The following is a 21,747-nucleotide window of genomic DNA, read 5'->3' on the forward strand; positions in this document are numbered from 1 at the left end:
TAGACAGGTTGAATACAAGTTAATGATGACTTGTTGATAGGCCTGACAAAAGATTCGTTCTCCATTGAGTGTTGTTGACTTGTTTTCAACTTGTTGGTGATATGTATGTGATAAGTTTCCGACTTGTGTTTACAGCATGCTTACTGTAGTGCAGACTTGACCTAATACACACACAAATATAACACATTATATATATATATATATATATATATATATATATATATATATATATATATATATATATATATATATATATATAATTTGTGTGTAGTACGACATGTTTTCACTGCGGGAAAACATGTTGTCAACACAAGTCTTAAACTTATCACATACATATCACCAACAAGTTGAAAACTAGTCAACAACACTCAGTGGAGAACGAATCTTCGGGAAATCCTTGATAGTCATATAAATTACTGGTCAGAACTACCAACAAGTCATTAACTTGTGTTCAACATGTACATGTCTGCGGTGTGTTTGCGATAAATTGACAACATGTTTATGACATGTTTTACAGTGGTGTGGTTACAGCCTTATTTTTTCCGCGACATCCAAAACCAGAGTAAAAGATACTGTTAAATCTAATCAAGACAGAAGTGTCAGTTCATTTATTACATTTAGTACATAACACACAATTGAATGCATTTGTTTGTTATATATCTCTTCTTCTTCTTCTTCTTTTAACGTGCTTTTTTCCCATTTTTGTATTGATGCCTATTTTGAAGGACTTTGATTTGGCACCTGTGGTCTCGATCGGCGCCCTTATGTTATTCATAATTAAGTATGCTATTCATGCATTCATTTTGCTTACATGATTTATTTTATTTATCTTTTGCATAGGAAAATGGCGCAACTGTCGACGGGCTGCATACTGCAGCTCTTCCTACTTGGAATGGCGTCAGCAATAACACAGGTCTCTCCTCCAACTGCGTCGACTTCCTCTCCTTGGATGGATAGTAAGTTTTATATAATAATAATAATATTAGTAACATATTTGGACATTTTTGCTACTTTCAATAATATTAGTTTTATAGCTATTTAAGCTAATTCCTACGAAGTAAATCCTTGTTAATATTGATGATGCCTTGATTATTTTTTAGCAGATTTCTCTTCTCATTCTACGCCATAATTTCATCTGACAAACTGATCAATATTAGAATGAATTGAGTCTTAAAGCTGTAGACGACAAGGATATTACAAACAAGAGACACAAAGTACTGGTAGTAGTAGTAGTAGTGGTCAGGATTTGCCCTTGCAACGGCTCCCAATCTCCCTCTAGGAATCCGTAACTCATCCTCTCGATCTGATCTCCTACAGCATCCCTATGCCCCCTCACCGATTCTCTGATGGTGTGCCAACTGAAGAAGGGCATGTGCTCGCCCATCAACACGATCTTCTCCCCTCCGGGAGGGCCCGTGAAGGCCATCACCATCTGCGCCAACGCCACAGGAGCCGTGTTGGGACCCCAGTTCTTCATGAGTGTTGGTAAATGTTCAGTGCTTGTTTGTGAATGTAATAACTGCATGCCCTCTTAACTTCTCGACTTCTTCACACTTTGGGTAAGTTTGTCACTACAAAGCCTAAGATCCAAATGAAGAACCAGAGTGGTCAGGTGGATAAAGTGACCTTGTTCTGAGATTCCTGATGCGGGTTCGAATCTTGCTTAGGCGTCAGAATTTCATCACTTGGTTATTCTTTTGAAGCCTAGGCTTTGTAATGACAACTGTATCCAAATAGTAAGAAGGTAAAGGTGTACTTTTACTCAAGACTGAATATGTGTATTGGGTCATATTTGTCTGCCACTTCAAGTACAGTGCTTAATGTTACTGAAATGGATCCTTCTTTCGTCGTTTCTAGGTCTGTCTTTCCTAGCTGGGGCGCCCGAAAGTCTTGCTGACAAGGCATCTTCTGACCCGGCCACTGCCACAGCCATACGACGATGCGCCCTCAATACCACAGGCCTTGTAAGTATTGTTAGGTTTTGACCCTGTGACAAAGGCACCCTTTTCCTGCAGAAAGTTGTAATTATCGTCACGTATTGATCTTTGACTAAGGTACCCTTTTTTCTGCAAGAAAGTTCGTTTTTGTTGTGTAAGGGGGAATCGAATATTGTAAACAACAGAACAGTGGCAAATTTCAATGAGGAAGTTAAATATTGAACACTTGGATGCCTATCAAACAGCCATACTGTTTGGCTGAAAATGCAAGAACTTCATGATGATAGGGAAATATTTGTGTGGGTAAAGTCTGTAGCTGGTGAAAAAACTTTATAGCTAGAAGGCTAGTCTCTAAAAATTCCGCATAGGCTGTAATGAAAATGACAAGCTTAGACTTCAGTAGTAACACATTATTCCGTTTCATATTAATTTTTATCATCCCTTCTTCATTACGGGATATTTCCATGCAAGGCATTCACTTTCCAAGAATCTGTTTTACCTAGATGAATTACATAGCTTTTCCTTACTGAAGCAGGACTGGTAAGTACACAATTCCATTGATCTTCTACCCTCACACATTGAATTTGAAAACTTTTACTCCCTTATTTGCAGCTGAATCCCGACCTGCTAACACTCAACCGAACGGCTGTGTCTAACTCCTTGAGCGACGCCTTCATCACTCCAGACCTAGGCGCAGCGGTAGCAGCTGCCGTTGCATCCTGTCCTGAACCTGTTGACTACAAGTTAACAGATTTCCTACACTGCCTGAAAGTTGCTTGCATGAACAACGTTGCAGTGACACCCTTCATGAACGAAGCCACCTCGCTTCTCACCGGAGCCGCCGCACCGGCAACATCCGCCGCAGCTATAGTAGCTGCCAAGACACCGCCAGCTCCAAAGAGTCCTCCCACAGGCATGACTTCTGGTGGTGTTGGAGCTTTCCCATACGCTGGAGCCGCCGGTGGTGCCTCTGGAGCCGGGGCCTTCCCTTACGCTGGGGCTTTTGGCGGTGCCTCTGGAGCCGGGGCCTTCCCTTTCGCTGGGGCTGCTGGCGGTGCCTCTGGAGCTGGAGCCTTCCCTTTTGCTGGGGCTGCTGGTGGTGCCTCTGGAGCTGGGGCCTTCCCTTACGCTGGAGCTTCTAGCGGTGGTGCCTCTGGTGCAGGCTCCTTTCCATTTGCTGGAGCTTCTGGTGGCGGTGCCTCTGGTGCAGGGGCTTTCCCTTACGCAGGAGCAGCTAGCGGCACGTCTGGGGCCGGCGCCTTCCCTTACGCTGGTGGTGCAGCCGGCACAGGTGGTGCTGGCGCGTTCACTGCGTCGTCTGGTGGGGCTTCTGTATCCAAAACAACTTAGGTTAGGGTCATGTTGGATATAAGGTTGCATTTGCCATATCAGCTACTCTGTCAGTCAGTTTCTGGAGAAGCCACTGACCCAGAGTGACATTCTACCAATCAGTGAATTAGTTCATGTTTATTTCATTACTGGTTTTATCAAAAAATACTCATAGCAGCATGAGTCTTAAAATGGAGAAACAGTTACACAACTGTGAAGCTCTTTCTCCATTGGTTTTATTGTTTGGCTTTAAGTTAAATAACATTGTAAAACTATTGATTTTTTGTCTTAGTTACATGTCAAACGGTAGGGTCTTTAATATGTTGATTTCATAATTTTCTGCGCCCATAACTACATTGAGATGAAAGGTGTGGAATAATAATCCCATCAACTTGATAGCACAGATATTAATTTGAATACTTATGTAGTAATTTTTAAGAATATGGACATGTTTGATATTCAGTTGTAAAATTAAATCTGTATATATTGAATGATACATCTTGATGTGTATACTTATTTTTTCGTCCAAAACTATTAAAGATAATTTGCATTGCTGTAGCATAATTCATGAGGGCTGAGTAACAAAATTGAAGTGATATTATTTACTTCTAGAAATGAGTGGTATGTGTACATTGTCGGATATCATAAAAATGTCAAGATTTTTATCTGTTTGGCGTTGCTCTGCGTCTCCTAGAGGAGTCCACCTTGTGGATATATGGTAATAAATGGTAACCCAATCTAAATAACAACAATAAAATACTATTTAATACTGTCAAGCTGTACATAAGAGAACTGGATCTTCCTTACGAACTCCAAGTAATTACAGACATTGGAAACCACAGAAAACGTTTAAGGTTGTTATTACAAAAAAATGAAATACATACATAGTTCAGTGGTAATCTATTTACATCTAAAATGGTAGGGATCTAAACATATAAGTATGGAAAAGAACAAGCATGAAAAATATTTCTGAGGGCTTGAATCTGTGCCTATCTGAATTTATAGAGGGAGGAAGGATGGTCGTATTTGGTGACTTGAATGCAAAAGTAGTTAATAGGAGAACAGACGGTGCAGGTTGTAGGCTTGAGGTGCCAGTAATGAATAAACGAGAATATAAAACATACTAAGGAAATGTGGTCTGAAATGGGCTTGATTTCTTGGTTAAACAGAGTTTTACAAAAATGATATTTATAAGTGTACTTGGGAGAAAATTGGGGAGGAAAAATATTATTAGACTGCATGTTAGTGCACAGGAAATAGAAGGGTAGGTAATGAATTTAATGGTGAAAAAAACTGAAGTGTTGAAAATAAAGACAAATTTTAAGTGAAGAAGAATAATTCATGGTACGAGAATGAGGATGATTAAGATAAGCAGTTGTCGATTTGGAAATGCAGAATAGGAAGGGGTAAATAAAAGAGAATATAAACAAGATGTTAAGATAGGAACCTTTGTGAAGGGATGATGAGAGACTTCCTGAAGAGGTGGTTCAGAAGAAAGGAAGAATCTCGTATGGGTTTAATATTTTGGTGGACTTTATAACGAAAACATTCGGGGTGATATGAACAATTTAAATGTAAGTAACGATTGCGAGAAATGGTAATTTCGATATGACAGGTGGTGCCAGTTTTGCTACATGTAGATATCACAAATAAGGCAACACCGCACGAAGATCTGAAATGATCTACAGTGAACTTAACTGTTGAGGCAGAAAGGAGGACAATTAGCAAGTTGATGAATTGGAAGATACCAAATGTATACTTGGAAGATAAATGTTATTGTAGACAGGAAAGTAATAGAAATGGTTACCTCCTATATGCACATAAAGTTAGATCTGACTGATGATGGCAGGATTAGGGATTAGGTTAATCGCAAAATCTGCTAAACCACGAAACTATTGATAGGTCTGAAAAATGTCTTGAAGCGAAAATGATCTGTGGAAGTTAAAGTTAAAGAAGTACAAGGAGTTGTGACTGTTATATACAAATAAAAGGACATTTTTCACATGAAGTATTTTTAAGACACAGGTGTCAAGGCCGGAATGCAGGTTAACGAAGACAGTGATGCAATGACAAGTGAATAAAATGACACTGCTAAAAATGTATAAGAATATTCTGAGGTGGTTTGATCGCTTGGGAAAGTAGGCCTATGTATAATTTAGAAGTTTTTCCAGGAATATACTGGGAATCTACGAAGAGTAGAAGCAATGGGGTAAAATGAAATAGCAGATGAAGAAATAGAAGTGTCCTATTTCCATGGATTTTGATAATATATACTCTAGATATAAATGAGTGTAGCATTGTTAGTGAGAGGGTTAATGCATCACTGGTACGCATCCAGAATATGTCTGTGCACCGAAGTATATGAAGCTACGAAAATTATACTCTATACGTGTTACTGACTGCTGTTACGAATTAAATGAAATAACATATTTCGTACAATTTCGTCTGTTTCTGTTATATTTTTCTGCTATCATTTCAGACGCTTTTGTCTAGATCTTGTCTTTCAGTTTAATAATAATAACAGTGAACCAAATAAACAATTTGGGTATTGGAACGCATAGAAGATGAATATATTCTATTGGTGGTCATCCATGTTTCATCAGACTTATATGTTAATGACTAGTCTTTTAATCCTAAGTTAAAGTAACTTATTTATTATAACTTCGTCTGGTGCTTTTGTTTAAAGAAATCCTATTTATTTAATAATGACAATAATAATGAACGGGGGAAAAACAATGTGGTAGTTAGGGAGCTAGAAGGAGACGAACATCAGTAAGAAGAAGAAGAAGCCTGAGATAATTCCAGGTCCCAAAACGGAGTCTTTCCAGCTCGCGAAACGGCGGCCACCGCATATTTGTAACGTGTTCGAAAGGAAAAGTCGCTGATCTTCAAAATGATCAGCTCCAAGGCTGACATCCTCCGAGAACTTGATAAGCTCCCGAATTCTAGTCTACAGGATGTTAATGCCCTGCTCCATTCGCTGGTTCCAAGTAGGTGAAAGGAGGCCCGTTATTTTAGGGTTGCACCCGTGGCGTAATTTAGCCAACCGTAACGAGGATGGTGTTTTGTTTTAGGGTTTTTTTGCGTTGCCGTTTTATTTAGTTTATCAATTTCAACAGTTTTTACACTTTACGACTTGGATTACATTGAAAATGCAGGCCTAGAGTATTGGTTAGGCCTGTCCATGATATGCCAGTTGACCTGACCTAGGCTTAGATCGGTATTTCTAATTAAGAGTTCCGCTTGGACTATATACCTTGGAAATTGGTTTTTCCAATAATTGTAATTGGTAAAACTCAAGTTGCGCTGCCTGATTCCCGCCAGTCGTTTTCCTATACTTTTAGATTCCTAAAACATGAATAGACATAACCTTTCCCGCCATGTCAGGTCCTGACCTAACTATATTCCTCATAACATGAACTTAGGCTTACCTAACCTAACCTAACTTAATGCGACATGCCCTGACCTAACTAGATTTTACCTGGAACCCCAAAAGGCGGTAACTTATCCCAGTCCAACCCGGAATCAGGCCGCCCAACTAAAGTAAAGTTTTACCTTTGTAGTGTGGCTAATGAAGGATGTGTTGTTGTTCATTGTCGATCAGTTATTATTAACTCATATCTACCCAACATGGTTGGGGACCCTTTGGGAACGAGAGCTGTGGGGAACTGAGAAAGACAGGACCGCCACGTTGTTCTTATGGAATTGTTCAGTGCATGCACAGGTCATCAGGGAGCGATATGTTCAAGAAGGGATTGGCTAAGGAAACCAATTACCAAAGGGACTATACTAACCTGACGTACTCTAATCTAACCTAATCTAGCAGGCCGTGTTACATAGTTGGGGTGCCCCGGTGAAGGGAACTCCACTTTTTACCAAAAGTTTCCCTATAACACTGCATGTGCAATAAAATATCAGTTCTGAGGTTAATTACAGTCGACTATCAAAAAGTAATGGTAAATTCTTAATAAGCAACGAAAATACTACAGGAAAAATCGATTTCCAAAGTAGTACTGTATGCGAAGCTGTTCTGTAGTTCTACCATATTATTTTACCATGTGCAATACAATACATTTTAAGGTAGTATAGCCTAGGTCTGTATTTACTTATTTAGTTTAATTAGGCCCAACCTGTGGTCATTATTCTGTGGGCCTGTATTACTGATATGATTCTTGGCCCACCGAGATAAGGGCTGGCTTGGTACAGTGTGCTAGGTTAGGTTAAGATAGGATTCATCATAGGAAATTCCAATTTTGTGTAGGATGTACAATAGGCCTATGCACATTACAAGTGTTAAAGATTGTAGTTGAAGCATCTAGCCTAACATTTATCAATCTGGGAAATAACTTTTTTGAGTATTCTCCACTCCAGTTTTACTACATTCAACTGCATCACCTTTGTGTTTTCAGAAATTGAAGCCAAGGAAATATCCTTGCTCGAGGTCATTGAGGCACTGGGTACGAGTTTAACCAACCCAAACCCTTCTCACCGTGGCATAGGGACAAGGCTACTTGCCGATGTACTTCATACATTGCCTCGAAATAAGCTCAACCACGAAGAAATAATCTTCTTGACTGCATTCTTTGTTGATCGTTTCAAGGACCATCACTCTGTCACACCTCATGTTATTTATGCTATTATGGGCCTAGTAAGTATTGTCTTTTTTAGAAATTTGCTAGTATACATTTCACAATGTCTTTGCTCAGTTTTAAAAACTAATGAAATGTATAGAACAGTCATATTTTAGTATGTTGTATCTTGATTATTACTGATATTACACAGATGCCAGAGTAATGATGATTATTTAATGTGATAATCCAACCATTATTACTTTCAGGCTGAGCAGGAGAATATTGGGAAAGATGAAATTGTTGCACTGCTTAAGGCACTGTTCAGGGAGGTACATTGTCAGTCCCAGATAATGACAGATCGGCGAAATATATTTACGTTCTTAAAGTTCTGCATTCTGAATAAAATAGAAGGTACTTGCATACTGTACTGAATGTATTTGGATTATATTTTAGGAATATTTTTGTAATTAATTTTATTACTTAGTGCATATGTATTCACTAGTGATTTCATTGAGAGATGAAATCTTTTTGAGATGTGATAAATTTTGTTTTATTAAGGTTTCACTAAGCAAATTACTGGAGGTTTAATGATAAGAAAAGATGAGTATTTCAGTAGGTGCAAATAGCTCGGTTGTATATTTTTCTCTCAGCTGGACAATCTTGTTCTATATAATAGAGTACTGCTGTAAGTATATTTTTATACAGTAATTTCTCAACTAGCATTCTGTGTTGATGGGTCCACACTGCTAGTTTTGCAGCATAATGAACCCAGAATGCTATGGGTGAATCTATAAATATGTAATACTGGGCAGTACACTTTTGGCATCTTCATGAAAATTATTCACACTCTTGCCTAATTCAGTGTTTTCCATTATGCTGTGAATACTGTAAGCTTGCACTTTCTGAACTTATTGTGTCAGAAAATATCTTTTATATGTTACAACTTTAGAAATAGTCAGCTTGGTGAAGAAAGAAGTGGTAAAAGAGCGTGAAGGGGAATTTATCTTTGGGATTTGAGGTGATTTGCGAATGAAAATTGGTAATCGACGTAACACCTTAGATTAAAGTAGTACTTTCAGTGGATGTAATAAATTATGAAGTTTAGATATTTGATTTGATAAAATATTAACCTTATACACTTACATATGTCACAACATATGTTATTTCAACAATCTCAAGCTAACAAAGTATGTCCAGATTGTAATGAAGTATTACAACAGATTTCTTATGACTTTTTCTTTTTCTCTGGACAGCTGTTCAAGAAATGGGGACCGACTTTGTGTTGGGTTTTGTAACAGCTATGGATGGAGAGAAAGATCCCAGGAATCTGGTTCTACTCTTTGCTGTAGTACCTGTGATAGTGAAGTGTCTGCCTCTCGGCCCTTTCACCGAAGAGTTATTTGAAGTAGTGGCTGCATATTTTCCAATAGATTTTGTCCCTGTATGTATTATTGTATTGAATTTTAAACTCACAATATTGTATTTTTGTGTAATACCAGGTTTTATAACTATTGAATATAATGCCAACTTATCTTTTCTTATGATTGATATTATGAATTTATTTGTGTACTGTATGAATTTAAAAGTATTGAATCATTACAAATTTCTCAGAACTAAAAGCATCACTTCCAGGCAGTCATGCTTGTGAACTATGGTAATCTAGCTATTTAACTGTAAATTTATTTATTTTCGTAGCCTGCAGATGACCCTTTTGGGATTTCTGCAGAGGACCTTGTCCTTGGATTGAGACAAGCCTTGTCATCAACACCTGCATTTGCTCCTTTCTGTATTCCTCTCATACAAGAAAAATTGGATTCTGACCTCTACTCAGCAAAGTTGGATGCCTTACACACATTGGTGAGTCCTCTCTTAAAAAAGCGTGTGATTTCTGAGCTTTTGCTGCGAGGAACTGATTGCCTGTTAGGAAAATTATTACATAATTTTTATAGATTATTGGTACTACTATACATATTGGCTTTGCAAGATACTTATTGACTTGATAGGCATGTTTCTATTTTAATCAAGCTATGGGTATTCTTAATATTTCATAGATGCTTATAATTTCACTTATCTCTCTAGGTGGCTTGTTGTGACATCTACACATCTGAAGATATAAGACCACACGTTTCTCCTCTCTGGGTCAGCATCAGGAGAGAAGTGGTTGAGAGAAGCAGCGATGAGGCTGAAAGTGCTGCCCTGTTGGCGCTGACTTCCATGATGAAAGCCCTAGAAAGGGGAGCTGTGTCGCAAGCTTCTCGTGACGCGGGACTTTCGTTAACAAATTCTGCTTTGATGGGTAAGATGCATCTGCTGGTATAAGGAATGTAGATTAATTCCAGTTTTGACACTGCCTGTCACTATTAATTAGTTCCTTTTCTATTTTATTTGATGGTGACAAATGCCTGAATAAATGTTTATTGACTGCTTTCATTCTTTTTTTATATCACTTTAATTACGTTGTTTTAAAATACACAAAGCTTAAGCTAGACAGCAATACGTATGTAAATATTACAGCCGAAAGTAGATGTCTATGAACCAACGCATTTTTGGGTGATTTTTTTCTAATGAGTATTTTCATGCTTTTAGCTTCATACCTTATTTTCTATGTGCTCTTCCATTTACAGAATGTCTAGGCCATTTGACGGCACCAGAACAACGACTTATGTACCCCAGTGCCCATCTTCTTATAGCACTGATAGCTTCAGGACCTGGTCCTACCACATCAATTGCAGAGAAGGTTGTGTGTTTGTTTTTTTATTGTTTTTTTATATATGATAATAGTGGTAATGTGTTCATACAACCTACAAAGGATTGTTTTAGAAATATCCTTTACCAGTAATGCAATAGGACGTATACTCTACAATTCAACTGTGCTAATGGTGGTAAATATCACTTTGAACAACCCTGTTTTTAAATCACCTTTTTACGCTTGTGTTTTTTCCTCCAGGTCCCAATTATTACTATTGTTTAGTAGGTTAAACAGACCATTAAGTCAAATTACTTGGTCCCTTTGAATATGATGCTTCATGTCACTAAGATTTAGTTGTATCCAGTTGTGGTTCAATTCTTTTGTATGATAAATCGCAATTTAAATCTTGTATCATGTATTTTTAACGTGAATTTGTGTACATTTTAGCAATTTTGATTGCAACTGATGAGATTAGAGAATTTGATACTGTTCCAGTCTGCTGTTAGTATTTTTTATATTTTCAGCCAGGCTGCTGTAATTTTCTCATTGTTTCTCTGTACGATGCAGTAGTTTCCCCTGTAAGGGGTTAGTACCTGTACCGTCAGTGCACCTCATGTGGTACACTGTAGGCATTACTTAAGGTTCTTTGCAGCTTGCCTTTGGCCCATAGGTGCAACCCCTTTCGTTCCTTTTACTGTACCTCCTTTCATATTCTCTTTCTTCCATCTTACTTTCCACCCTCTCCTAACAGTTGATTCATAGTGCAACTGCGAGGTTTTCCTCCTGTTACACCTTTTAAACTTGTACTGTTATTTTCAGTTTCAGCACTGAATGACCTTGTTGGTCCCAGTGCTTGGCCTTTAGCCTAAATTCTATAATCCAGTTCAGTTTGATACAGTAGTTTCATGCTGTAACTTGCTTGGGAGTTTATTGTCAGCACTGGTATCAAGAAAAAAGATGAGAATATTGGACTGTACAACCTGCAATGCTTCACACTTCATGTTTCATGTGTCTTTTATAACAGGTTAAATCATTCAGGCCAAGCCATAAAGTCTTAGAGGTGTGATTCAGTGATCGCGCTAAACTATGTTGTAATAATAGTAATAATAATATTAATATTAATAGGGATAATTGAAAATGATTGAATTAGTCTGATCCACTGAAAAAGGCATTTGTCAAGTAGTGCATCTGTTTTTATGTAAAAACTTTTAGATGTTATTCCTGTTTTTGCAAAATAATGTGTTATAGCTTATCTAGCTTTTAATGTTATACTGTAAAATAGCTTCTGTAGCTTTTAATGTTATACAGTAGTTTACAAAGTAATGATTTTTCAGGATATTCATTTCAGCAACATGAAAAAGCAATTTCAAATGCAAGGAGTTTTATTTTTTTGTTTCTATCATCTTTACGTTTGTGTATTTCAGGTTTTGCCTCTTCTTGCCCAGCAGTTTGTCTCAAAAACAGAGGAATCAGCCCGGAAAAATACGATAGTGATTCTTGGCAGGTTTATGGAAGAAACCTCAAAGTATTCGGAAATGACAGAAGGTAGTTAAATGTAAATTATAATCGGTTTTGTAAATTAAAAATTTTTTGAATATGATATTCAGTGTCCTTCAGAGGTTATTAATGGCAATACAGACATTACTGATGTAATGAACTTTGATGAGAGGCTTAATTTTGCTGTATTGACCATCCTTGGTCATACTTATCCTATCATTTTGAAGGTTTTTAAGTGATGGTAAGAAATCAACTGGAAATACTGTATATTGATAGAATCCTCCAATTTTATGAATAGATGATAGAGTGGTAGATTTGTTTACTTACAGAATCAGGGGTCCTACCAAAATACGAGGATGTTTGTTGGGAAGCCTTCTCTCAAGGGCTGTCGTGTAGCTCTTCAGCTGTTCAGGAAGCAACAGTTACTGCCGTAAGAAGCGCCATGTCTGTGCTTAGTTCGGAACATCTCACACAAGCAGCAAACACGATGACATCTCTGCTGATTTCTGTGAATAATAAACATTTGAGGTAAGTATTTTAGATGGTCGTCAGTGCTTTCTGATATCTTGGAAAGTAATAAAACTGTAAGGGACACTGTAAAGAACCTTTGGTACTGCCTCCAGTATGTCACACAAAGTGCACTGTAAGTGGTACCCCCTTTTATAGTCTTTAAAAAAAGTGGGGAGCCTTATCAGATTGTGGTAATGTGACTTAGCCGTCCAAATAATAATAATGGTGACAATGCAAAAGTCAGGTTAACATGTTCTTACAATACTTTTAAAATAATTTTTTAGTTTTGCTGAAATGTCAAATTTCTATTTTCCAGAGACAGCATAATTAATACCTTCAGTGCCATGTCTCAAGTGCAACCAAGAATTGTCAGCGATCACATTTTCCCACACCTTCTCCGTGAGATGGAACAAGGTACAAATTGTAATGTATCTGTTTATATTGACCCAGATGTTTATCATGGTTTTTGGGGATCTAAAGACGACCAAAAGTTATTAATTTTTTCAATTTTCATCATAACACTTATTAAATACAGATTTTCAGGCAAGTTTTCACTTTTCATCATATACACAGATTCAGTGTTAGTATTATGATATAGATTGAAAACTTAGAACTAAGAATGAACTGAGAATATTATGTTTTTGGAGTCATTGGTTTTGTTTAGCTGCAAAATACTCTTTTGATTAATTAATGTTATCATTACTGTTACTGAAGATAATGTAGTGAGTTACATTTAAGATATATAGGAATGTTTTATGATATTTAGTTGTAGCAAAGTTAATTTATTGTCTGTAAACAGTAGTTTATTTTTAAAATATTTATTTATCTTTAATAGAAATTCCTCTGTTAGTATTGTGGTACTGAATAACCTAATGGTTCTAGTGCCAGGTCTTTAGGCCAAACATTCATAAATCAGATCAAGACAAAGATTTTAAAATGTCTCATGTTTAATGATATGTTTTACCTCCACGTAGGCAACTTAAGAAATTGTGGAGTCACAGACAGTCAGATCCTGGATACACTCGCAATTCTTACCTCTGGTAAGCTTCTCTTGGTGAAAGTCCTGCCTGTACTCTGGAAACGTGCTGAGGAAACAATGGTTTCCTCCCCTGAGTGTTCATGTCTACACTTCTCCTGCATCCAGAAGGTAAGTGTCACGTCTCTTATGCTGCAAACAATTGAGTTTATGTGTTGTTGTGAATTGCAAATTCTTATGTGTTCTAAACTTTTAAAGTCAAGTCTAAACAGATAGGCATAGGGGTTAATTGCTAATTAAAATTGAGTAAAGTAGTCAGATTATGAATAAGACTATCTTTTTGGAAAGGTAGGCCCAGTTCCTTTGTAGTATTGACTCAAAAAATATTAATTCCTTGTATTGTAGTACTAGCTGCTGCCTTAATTATTAGTAAAATGTCTATTGTCTGTACTTTTTAAAAAATAATAGCACCTCATAATTAGTACTGTTATAATCAGAGACTAAATGGCTTATTTGATTGATAATGGTATTGCAGAACCTTTCCTTTATCAAAATACTTTAAGCCTCTCTTGATTTTGTTATAAGTAGATGTAAAAAGTGAACTTTGCCGTTTTGCGTGTTGTAGCATTTGACTTGATGTAATTGAATTTGTAGCAGTTTTCATTAATGAAAGAATGGTTGAGCATCTTATAATTGTTGGTAATGAACTGACCTTTTTAGAAAGGAAAACTACTTCTGTTGAGATTACATCTTCTTTCTAGATATTGAAAAACACATTACAAGATGACGATTGTCAGAAATATGTTGTCGAGGAATGGAAGGGAATTTTCAATATTGTCGGCATGTCGGTTCGTGCCATTGTTTCGGAGGAAATTAAATCTCCTGTGCCTATTCTGAAGTGCCTTTCAGCAATTGCAAGGGTGTTGGTTACCCACATGAAGTAAGTATGGACTGATGTTTGAGAGGATTGTAAGAATTAAGGCAGATCCCTTTATTCCTGAATTATTAGCTAAAATTTAATGATTATAACAGTCATCTGAAAAATTATCAACTAATTTTGGTAATATTTGTCCCATTAAAATCTATTTTACATGTGTAAGTGAATTGTTTTTCAGTTTTTTGTTTGGTTAGACAGTAGTATTTGTTGATGAACTCCACAGTATATGATCTGGAATGTGTAGTTATTTCTGCTTATTTCTGTTAATAATTGTAGTGAGGATACACATATTTGTAAAGTTTGTATTCTGTGAAAAATAAATGCAGTACTTTCTCAACATGTTGGCTATGAGTGGCAGCTTAAACTCGTTGCTCTTTCAATTGCATAGGTTTATATCGACACAGAATAAAAGTTACTCAGTAGTTGTCAGTCTGTACATTTTGTATGGAAGAAAATTACCAGTATGCAGCTTTTACTTCTGAAAACGGATGGTAGGAGCAAAAATTAGCTCTGTGTTTTATGATTCATTGCATAATCCGAAAGGTAAACATTTCCCGTCTTCCTTGTCTTTTCAGAGATACTAAACCATTAGTAGAATCGATGATCCAACTCCTTTTGCATAATGGGGAAGAAGAGTTAAGTGATCTAAGCAGAGAATTGTTATCAGCACACCAAGACATCTCTGATCTTCTGGCCCAGTTTATGACAAGCACTAGAGCCATGCTGTTGGTTGGTAACATTCGCAAAATTTGTGCTTTGTAAATATACATTGTAATGATACAATACATATAGAGGAGAGAAAATAAGATATGATATATATTGAGAAGAAATGACAAACTTACAAGATACCCCAACTTTTTGTTGTACTTTACAAACAACAAGGTTTGTTAGTAGCATCAATGTTTTATAACGATTCAGTTTGGTAGCAATGTTCCTGTCGAGCATTAGTACTTTTTAGACTGGGATAGAATGGAGTTACAAATGTATATAGTTTAGTAAACAAATGTAATGAATCTTTACACTTGCCTTCATTTCAAATCAACTTTACAGGTTTACTTATATGAAGGTGTGATGCTTGGTATGCCCAGAAGCTTTGAGGCCAGCGGCCTTGACAGCTTTTTGGAAAAGTTACGAGAGCAGAGCATGAACAGCTGTTCGCCAGAAGTCCAGGAAACCGCTGCAGTTCTTCTTGCGTCGATACTCAACAAAATACCTATGGGTAAGACAGCTGTGAAGTTGATGAGTCTTTTATTTCATTTTTCCAGAACTTTTAAAGAAAATTTGTCAAGTCCCTTATTCTGATAATTCAATGTATATAACTATCGATGTCCTTATGCTCAGGTATAAACATTTTACGCTGGGACTTAAGTATATAAAGCATTAGCATGCTGTGAAAATTTTGTTTTAAGTTCTGTTTCGCCAAGTTCACAAGGCTCGTCATTTTAATGCAGGGTCCAACTTCAACCGCATTATCTCGACAAGTAGCGAAAAGTTGACCGAAGCTTTGGAAACGACGAACCCAACAGACAAACGAGAAGCTGCTCTCCAGACGCTAACCTGGATATGCAAAGCACTTGTTGTGAGGGGAGCCCAAGAGGAAAAAGTGTGGACTGAAAAGGTGTTGTAATCACAGAGTAGCAGTTTTGTTTTGCATCCCTGTCAGTAATATTTATGATGAGAAATAAGTATTTTATTTCAACATTTACAATTCTGTAAGTTCTCACCCCTGTAAAGGGGTGTGCCAATAGTGCACCTCACACGGTGCACTGTAGGCATTACTTGAGGTTCTCTGCAGCGTCCCTTCGTCCCCTAGCTGCAACTCCTTTCACTCATTTACTGTACCTCCATTCGTATTCCCTTTCTTCCATCTTGCTTTCCAGCCTCTCTTAACAATTGTTTCATAGTGCAACAGTGAGAATTTCCTCCTGTTATTCTTTTAAAACCTTTTTACTCTCAATTTGTTATACATTTAAACCTTTTTACTCTCAGTTTGTAACACCTATTAAACCTTTGTACTCTCAATTTCCCTTTCAGCACTCAATGACCTCATAGGTCCCAGTGCTTGGCGTTTGGCTTAAATTTTATAATCTGTTCCATTCCAAAGTGCTCAGTGATGCTGAGAACTCACTGACTCATTAGTGTATTTTTAACCAAAAAGGTAAGGCCCATAGTCTTCCCCCTCAAATCATCACCACTTTTCGTAAGGGCACCTATTGCCACTAACGTAATATGCTATTACATTTTGTCGGCTGAGCCATAAGAGCATCCTGTACCTCTAAAAGTATTAGCAATGCTCATAAATACCTAATCACTTTTTTAAAATAATATCTTGTAAAGAAATGCAAAAAATGAAATATGTTTCCAAATTAGCCTGTCAACTACAAATGCCAATCTTGGGAACACGTACGTATCCATTGTAGGCAACTGTAAGCAGGTTGGAAGCTGAATACTTTTGATGATAGTTCTTCAGTATGTTGCACTGCATTTGCCTTTCTTATTAATTTTTTTGTAAGATTATCATACTTGTAGCCTAATTTATTGTACAATTATACTGCAGAAAATGAGAGAGTAACCTGACTTCAGGCACCAATTAAAGTACCATCAACAAATATAGTGCATGTAAAATTATATATTTGATGCTGTGAAATATTGTAAATGTTTTAAGAATTTCATATTTTATGCTCATTTTCATGATCTTTGTATTTCTGGTATTTCACAGATGCTAAGTTTACTATGTGATCCAGCCATTGGTCAGAAAGCAGCGCAAGATTTTGAGATTATTTTGAAAGAACATGAATATGCATTTCGACCTGAAACTTTTAGTAATATTAGGTAAGATGTATTTAGGATTGTTTTACAAATTATGTATATAAAGCTTTCACATTTAATTGTAGATGTAAGGTTTAAGGACAAGAGAAAATAAGCAAAACTAAGGAAAGGTTATATTTAAGATGATTGTGTACAAAAACAGTTAGCAATATAAATTTAAGAGGAGGGATGAAGACATCCTGATTTATACAGGATTGCACTTTGTGGGTTTATTTAAATACAAAAGCTTCATGTTACTCCTTTGCTGTACTTTCACCTGTTGAATTTATTCTTAGACGAGTGACAAACTTTGATCTGTGTTTTTTAGTGCAAGTTTTACAGTCTAATTGTAAGTGTAAACTAAAAATCACGACTTACTACGTAGTGTCATGTAAAACTGCTTAAGGATGAATGTACGCAATATGTCAGATAAATACAGTATATTTTTATTTTTTTTTTTTAACTTTTCACGAAATATTTAATTGTTTTGTGATGTTTACTTTTTTGAAACATAACTTCTTGTAGTAATTCTTATGTTGTAAGTTCTACATTCATTAAATGGTTTTGAATTTCAACAGATTGCTCTACAAACAACGATACTTTGAGAATGTAGTTGGGCCACTTGTGGACACGTTTGATAACACTGCAGGCAACACGAAGGAGAATGCATTGTTGGCTGTGTCATCTATATTACCTCATTTACCTACTTTGGTTCTCAATGCTCACATTAAAAAGGTAATATGAATGTTGAGTATTTTTCACACATTGCAAAGATGTTCAACATTTTTAAAATGGGTTCGTTTCGTGTTCCATGTGCTAGATGTTCCCACTTCTTGGCTCCCCGTCCATACAGGTGAATGTTCTTTGTTCTAATATAATTTAAGTATGTATGCTTTTAAGGATTTACCTTTACATAGGCATTTAGAAGATGGAGTTCTCAAAATCTTTCTTTTTTTCTTCAGCTGTTGCCTGTTTTACTTCAAGGAGTTACGTCCGATAAGCTGGCCGTCAAGGAAACGACATTGTCGACACTGGCGACTCTCTTGAAACAAACGGCTGTTCATGCTACGCCACACATTTCCACCCTTATTCCTAATCTCCTCAGCATTACGTCAAATCAGCCTATGGTAAGGGTTAAGCACCTTGTTCTATTATATTTACATTATATATCAAGTAGTCTTTTTTTATATAAGTTATGAAGAGGATAAATACCTTAATATATGAGATTTTTGAGAAGTAAAAGAGAAACTTAAGTCTAGTAAGCAACTTAATTTTTATTCCTACAAATTTTTAACCATGAATGGAGAAAAAATATGAAACTATGTAAGCAGTATCTCGCAGTATTTCATTTTGCCTGTAACTGTGAAATTTTTTGTAGGGTATCCGCATGAAAGCCCTCGAGTGTCTGGAGGCCTTGGCATCACTACCAGTCCCCGTTCTCAGGCCGTACAAAGAAAAAGTAAGGTTTATTTCAGAAAAGTTGTAGTATCTTGATTGCAGTGGAAATGTAGAATTTATTGAGTCAGTGATCTTCATAGTTCTTATGTCTATATAAAAGATTATTATATATTGATGTGTACTAATATTTATGCGTAATTGAGAACAGAGCAGCTATAATACTGCAAAATATTGACAACTTTATTCTTATATCGTCTCTGTCTGGCTCCTTCTTAGTCAAGTGTTTGATCACTGACTGTCAGTGTTTGCAGAATAGTATGGCTTAGCCAAAATATAATGCAGACTTCAGTAATATTAGTAAATAACAGAATGTGGACTGCATTAAAGCTTTTATACAGTACCAAATTTTCCTGCTATTGGTATATCTTGATATATCTTGTTTCAGTGTTAGTGTAGATAGTATGATTTACTACCTAGAATGTGTAATTTTTCTTGTAACATTTGATAACTCTTACTAAGAGTCACTTCAAAAATATGTACAAAACTTTTAATGCTTGCTTAAAATAATTCTAATTTTAGGTTATCAGCGAACTACGGCCAGTCTTGAACGACAAAAAGAGGGTTGTCCGACAATCAGCTGTCAGTGCCCGATCCTCGTGGTTACTTGTTGGGGCTCCGGGAAAATCATAGCTTCTGTTATTTCATGTAAATTAGTGTTAATTCGTCAGTGAAGATGCTTTTTAAGAGAGACTAGTAAGGTGCTGTAAATATCTTGTACATTACTTTGTTTTCCTACAGATTACAAATGTTGTTTTTATTGCTGGCAATATCCTTGGTCAAAGGCAGTAGAATGCACGTTGAATTGCTGTAATAATAAATGATCTAGGAATTTAATTATGGGAGAAGCATCTCGTTATATGGGGAACTACCTGTCCTGCTTGCTTTTTGCTGTTTTATACTCAGGACGTTATCAGTTGTGTATAGTAATAATCTTCACCTGGCCTTCAGTTTCTTGTTTTCATCTTTAGCTATCACAGGACTGCCTTTACTTAAAGGTTCAAGTTTTTATTTGTTTCAGTCGTTGATTTTGCAGTTGTTTGTTCAGAGGTATTTTGTTACTAGTTGTGTAAATGAATATTACTGTGTTACTGTCATGCTGGGTTTCACGTCATAATGTTGACTGACGGTGTTGGTTGATAAATGAATAGTTTGTCTCTGCCTTACGTCATTTATTACTCTTTTACATCTATGTGCTCTCTTTAAAGTGTGTCAGTTAGCATGGATATTGTTGTACACATAACTTACAGAGTTATGTACCTTAATCCTAAAGTGTCAAGGAACTTTTTATGGTCCCTTCAGTGAAACAAGAAGATTATACTAAGCAGAATCCAAGTAGACATGACAGATGGTATCCAAGTTCATCCATGAAATATGAACTTAGGGACCAATTGCCCTCCCCTAATTTGTTGTTTGGCACTAGGAAAGATAATAAGTTTGTAATGTGTGTCATTACAAACAGTTTTTTTAAAGATAAATGTTTCATGCATGCAAACATTGTCTTTATTCAGAATGCCTTCTTCTGTACTTTTAATCGAACGAACAGCGTTTATAGGTACAATAAGAATTAGCATAAACAGGAAGTGAGGTTAGGAGTTCCTCATACTTCGAGATGTGTTACCCATCTTTTACTCATTGCTTTGCCTTATTAAAACTGCACTTCAACACAGGGCATATCACCTTTGACCAAGCCTAAAGGTAAAAGTAAAATGACTAAGTTTGTATCTGTGAAATATTTTTGATTAAATGGTTTTACCACAGATTTGATGGAAACTAAATTGCGAGGGGGGGATAATGAGTGGCTTTACCATGAAGAAACAGCAGACTTGTTTCTTAATGGCAGAGGGTTAATGAATTATTTGGATTTTTCTCGTGTCACAATAACGGTAGAGGATAAGGAACAGACACTGAGTAGGCAATCTGGGATTTACTGGTATCTAGAGACTAACTGGAAAACTTACTGGGTTATAGAATCCCAGTAAGATATAATTTAAAGGTAACAGCTGGCAGATTCATAGTAAACCAATGAGGATCAAGTGTAAATTTGATATGATGGTTAGTAGGTGAAAATAAAAATATAAAAGGTTTTAGCCATTATGAACTTCAAGGTAAAGTTCTGTGAATGCCTTAGAAATATCAGGATCAGTGGTGGAGTATTCTTCAAAATCCCTAAAGGAGAATGGCCCAACTTTCTTAAAATAAGAAAGATCTCCAGTGGATGTTACATTCCTAAAGCCATACTGACAGTTCAGGAGATGGAAAGTTTGATTTAATTTTCCAATACTTTAGCAACAGTGGAAGTCAAAGCAATAATGGTCTACTTTGGAATGGGCTGAACTAAAGTGTTTCAGAGTGAGAGCCATGTATGCAAGAACAGAAATTGTGTGATAAAGGACAGTGTACGGCAATTTGTCAACAAATATTTTAATGAAATTGTCTTGGTTTACATTTTGAATCATTTTGTAATTTTATTTTATTGATAGTTGCCTTTTGATAGACAGTGACATAGTATGAGGAATTTTGAGCCACCCTTTTTTTCATTTCTGCTGTGTATATGATCTTAAAGCACAGACATCTATTTTGCAAATGGTTCTGTGGTCCTGTAACTCAGTGACATCAAGTGAATTGGCTGGGAATACCACATACAATATGCTTGTGTGGCACACTGTAAATGGCACTTAAGGTTCTTAGTAGCATCCCTTCAGCCTCCAGCTGCATTGCTTTCTGTCTTTCGCTGCATCCAGTTGTGGTGGTCTCTTCGCACTTAGCTGTCAGCTTCTTTATTTTTTGCAATTTTCACGTCACTTCCTAAGAACAAATTGTATGGGCAAATACAATGAATTTATGACTGTGACCCAGTGGTCTTGTTGATATTAATTGAATTAATCTAAGTTAATTAGAAAATTTAGGAAGGAGAAGACTTAGTACATAATGCGTACATGGGAACTCATTGTGAATTTGGATAATAAATCTGCAAAACTGTCTTAGTTTTTTCAAGACATTGTTTTATATTTTGCTAATAAACTGATAAAACTGTT

At 36.3% G+C, this 21,747-nt stretch overlaps 2 protein-coding genes across 3 annotated transcripts in view; both read left to right on the forward strand.

The window, feature by feature from the left end:
- Positions 1–3,770, forward strand: part of LOC136840002 (WAG22 antigen-like) — a 13,931-nt gene extending 10,161 nt beyond the window's left edge. For both annotated transcript variants that reach the window (XM_067106283.1, XM_067106282.1), the window contains exons 2-5: positions 841–956; positions 1,318–1,485; positions 1,858–1,964; positions 2,550–3,770. In XM_067106283.1, coding sequence (XP_066962384.1) covers positions 845–956; positions 1,318–1,485; positions 1,858–1,964; positions 2,550–3,287 — 1,125 coding nt within the window. In that variant the 5' untranslated portion in view covers positions 841–844 and the 3' untranslated portion in view covers positions 3,288–3,770. The remainder of the gene's footprint in view (positions 1–840; positions 957–1,317; positions 1,486–1,857; positions 1,965–2,549) is intronic.
- Positions 3,771–6,008: 2,238 nt separating this feature from the next.
- Positions 6,009–21,747, forward strand: Mms19 (MMS19 nucleotide excision repair protein). Its single transcript, XM_067106286.1, has 20 exons — positions 6,009–6,256; positions 7,676–7,914; positions 8,104–8,248; positions 9,091–9,278; positions 9,533–9,694; positions 9,917–10,133; positions 10,462–10,574; positions 11,951–12,071; positions 12,353–12,551; positions 12,850–12,947; positions 13,508–13,680; positions 14,271–14,449; positions 15,022–15,175; positions 15,497–15,665; positions 15,898–16,064; positions 17,166–17,278; positions 17,833–17,989; positions 18,217–18,381; positions 18,633–18,713; positions 19,232–21,747. The coding sequence occupies exons 1-20, from the start codon at positions 6,160–6,162 to the stop codon at positions 19,340–19,342; spliced, it is 3,048 nt and encodes a 1,015-aa protein (XP_066962387.1). The 5' UTR covers positions 6,009–6,159; the 3' UTR covers positions 19,343–21,747.

Source organism: Macrobrachium rosenbergii, chromosome 7 (assembly GCF_040412425.1).
Source record: "Macrobrachium rosenbergii isolate ZJJX-2024 chromosome 7, ASM4041242v1, whole genome shotgun sequence".
Classification (NCBI taxonomy): domain Eukaryota; kingdom Metazoa; phylum Arthropoda; class Malacostraca; order Decapoda; family Palaemonidae; genus Macrobrachium; species Macrobrachium rosenbergii.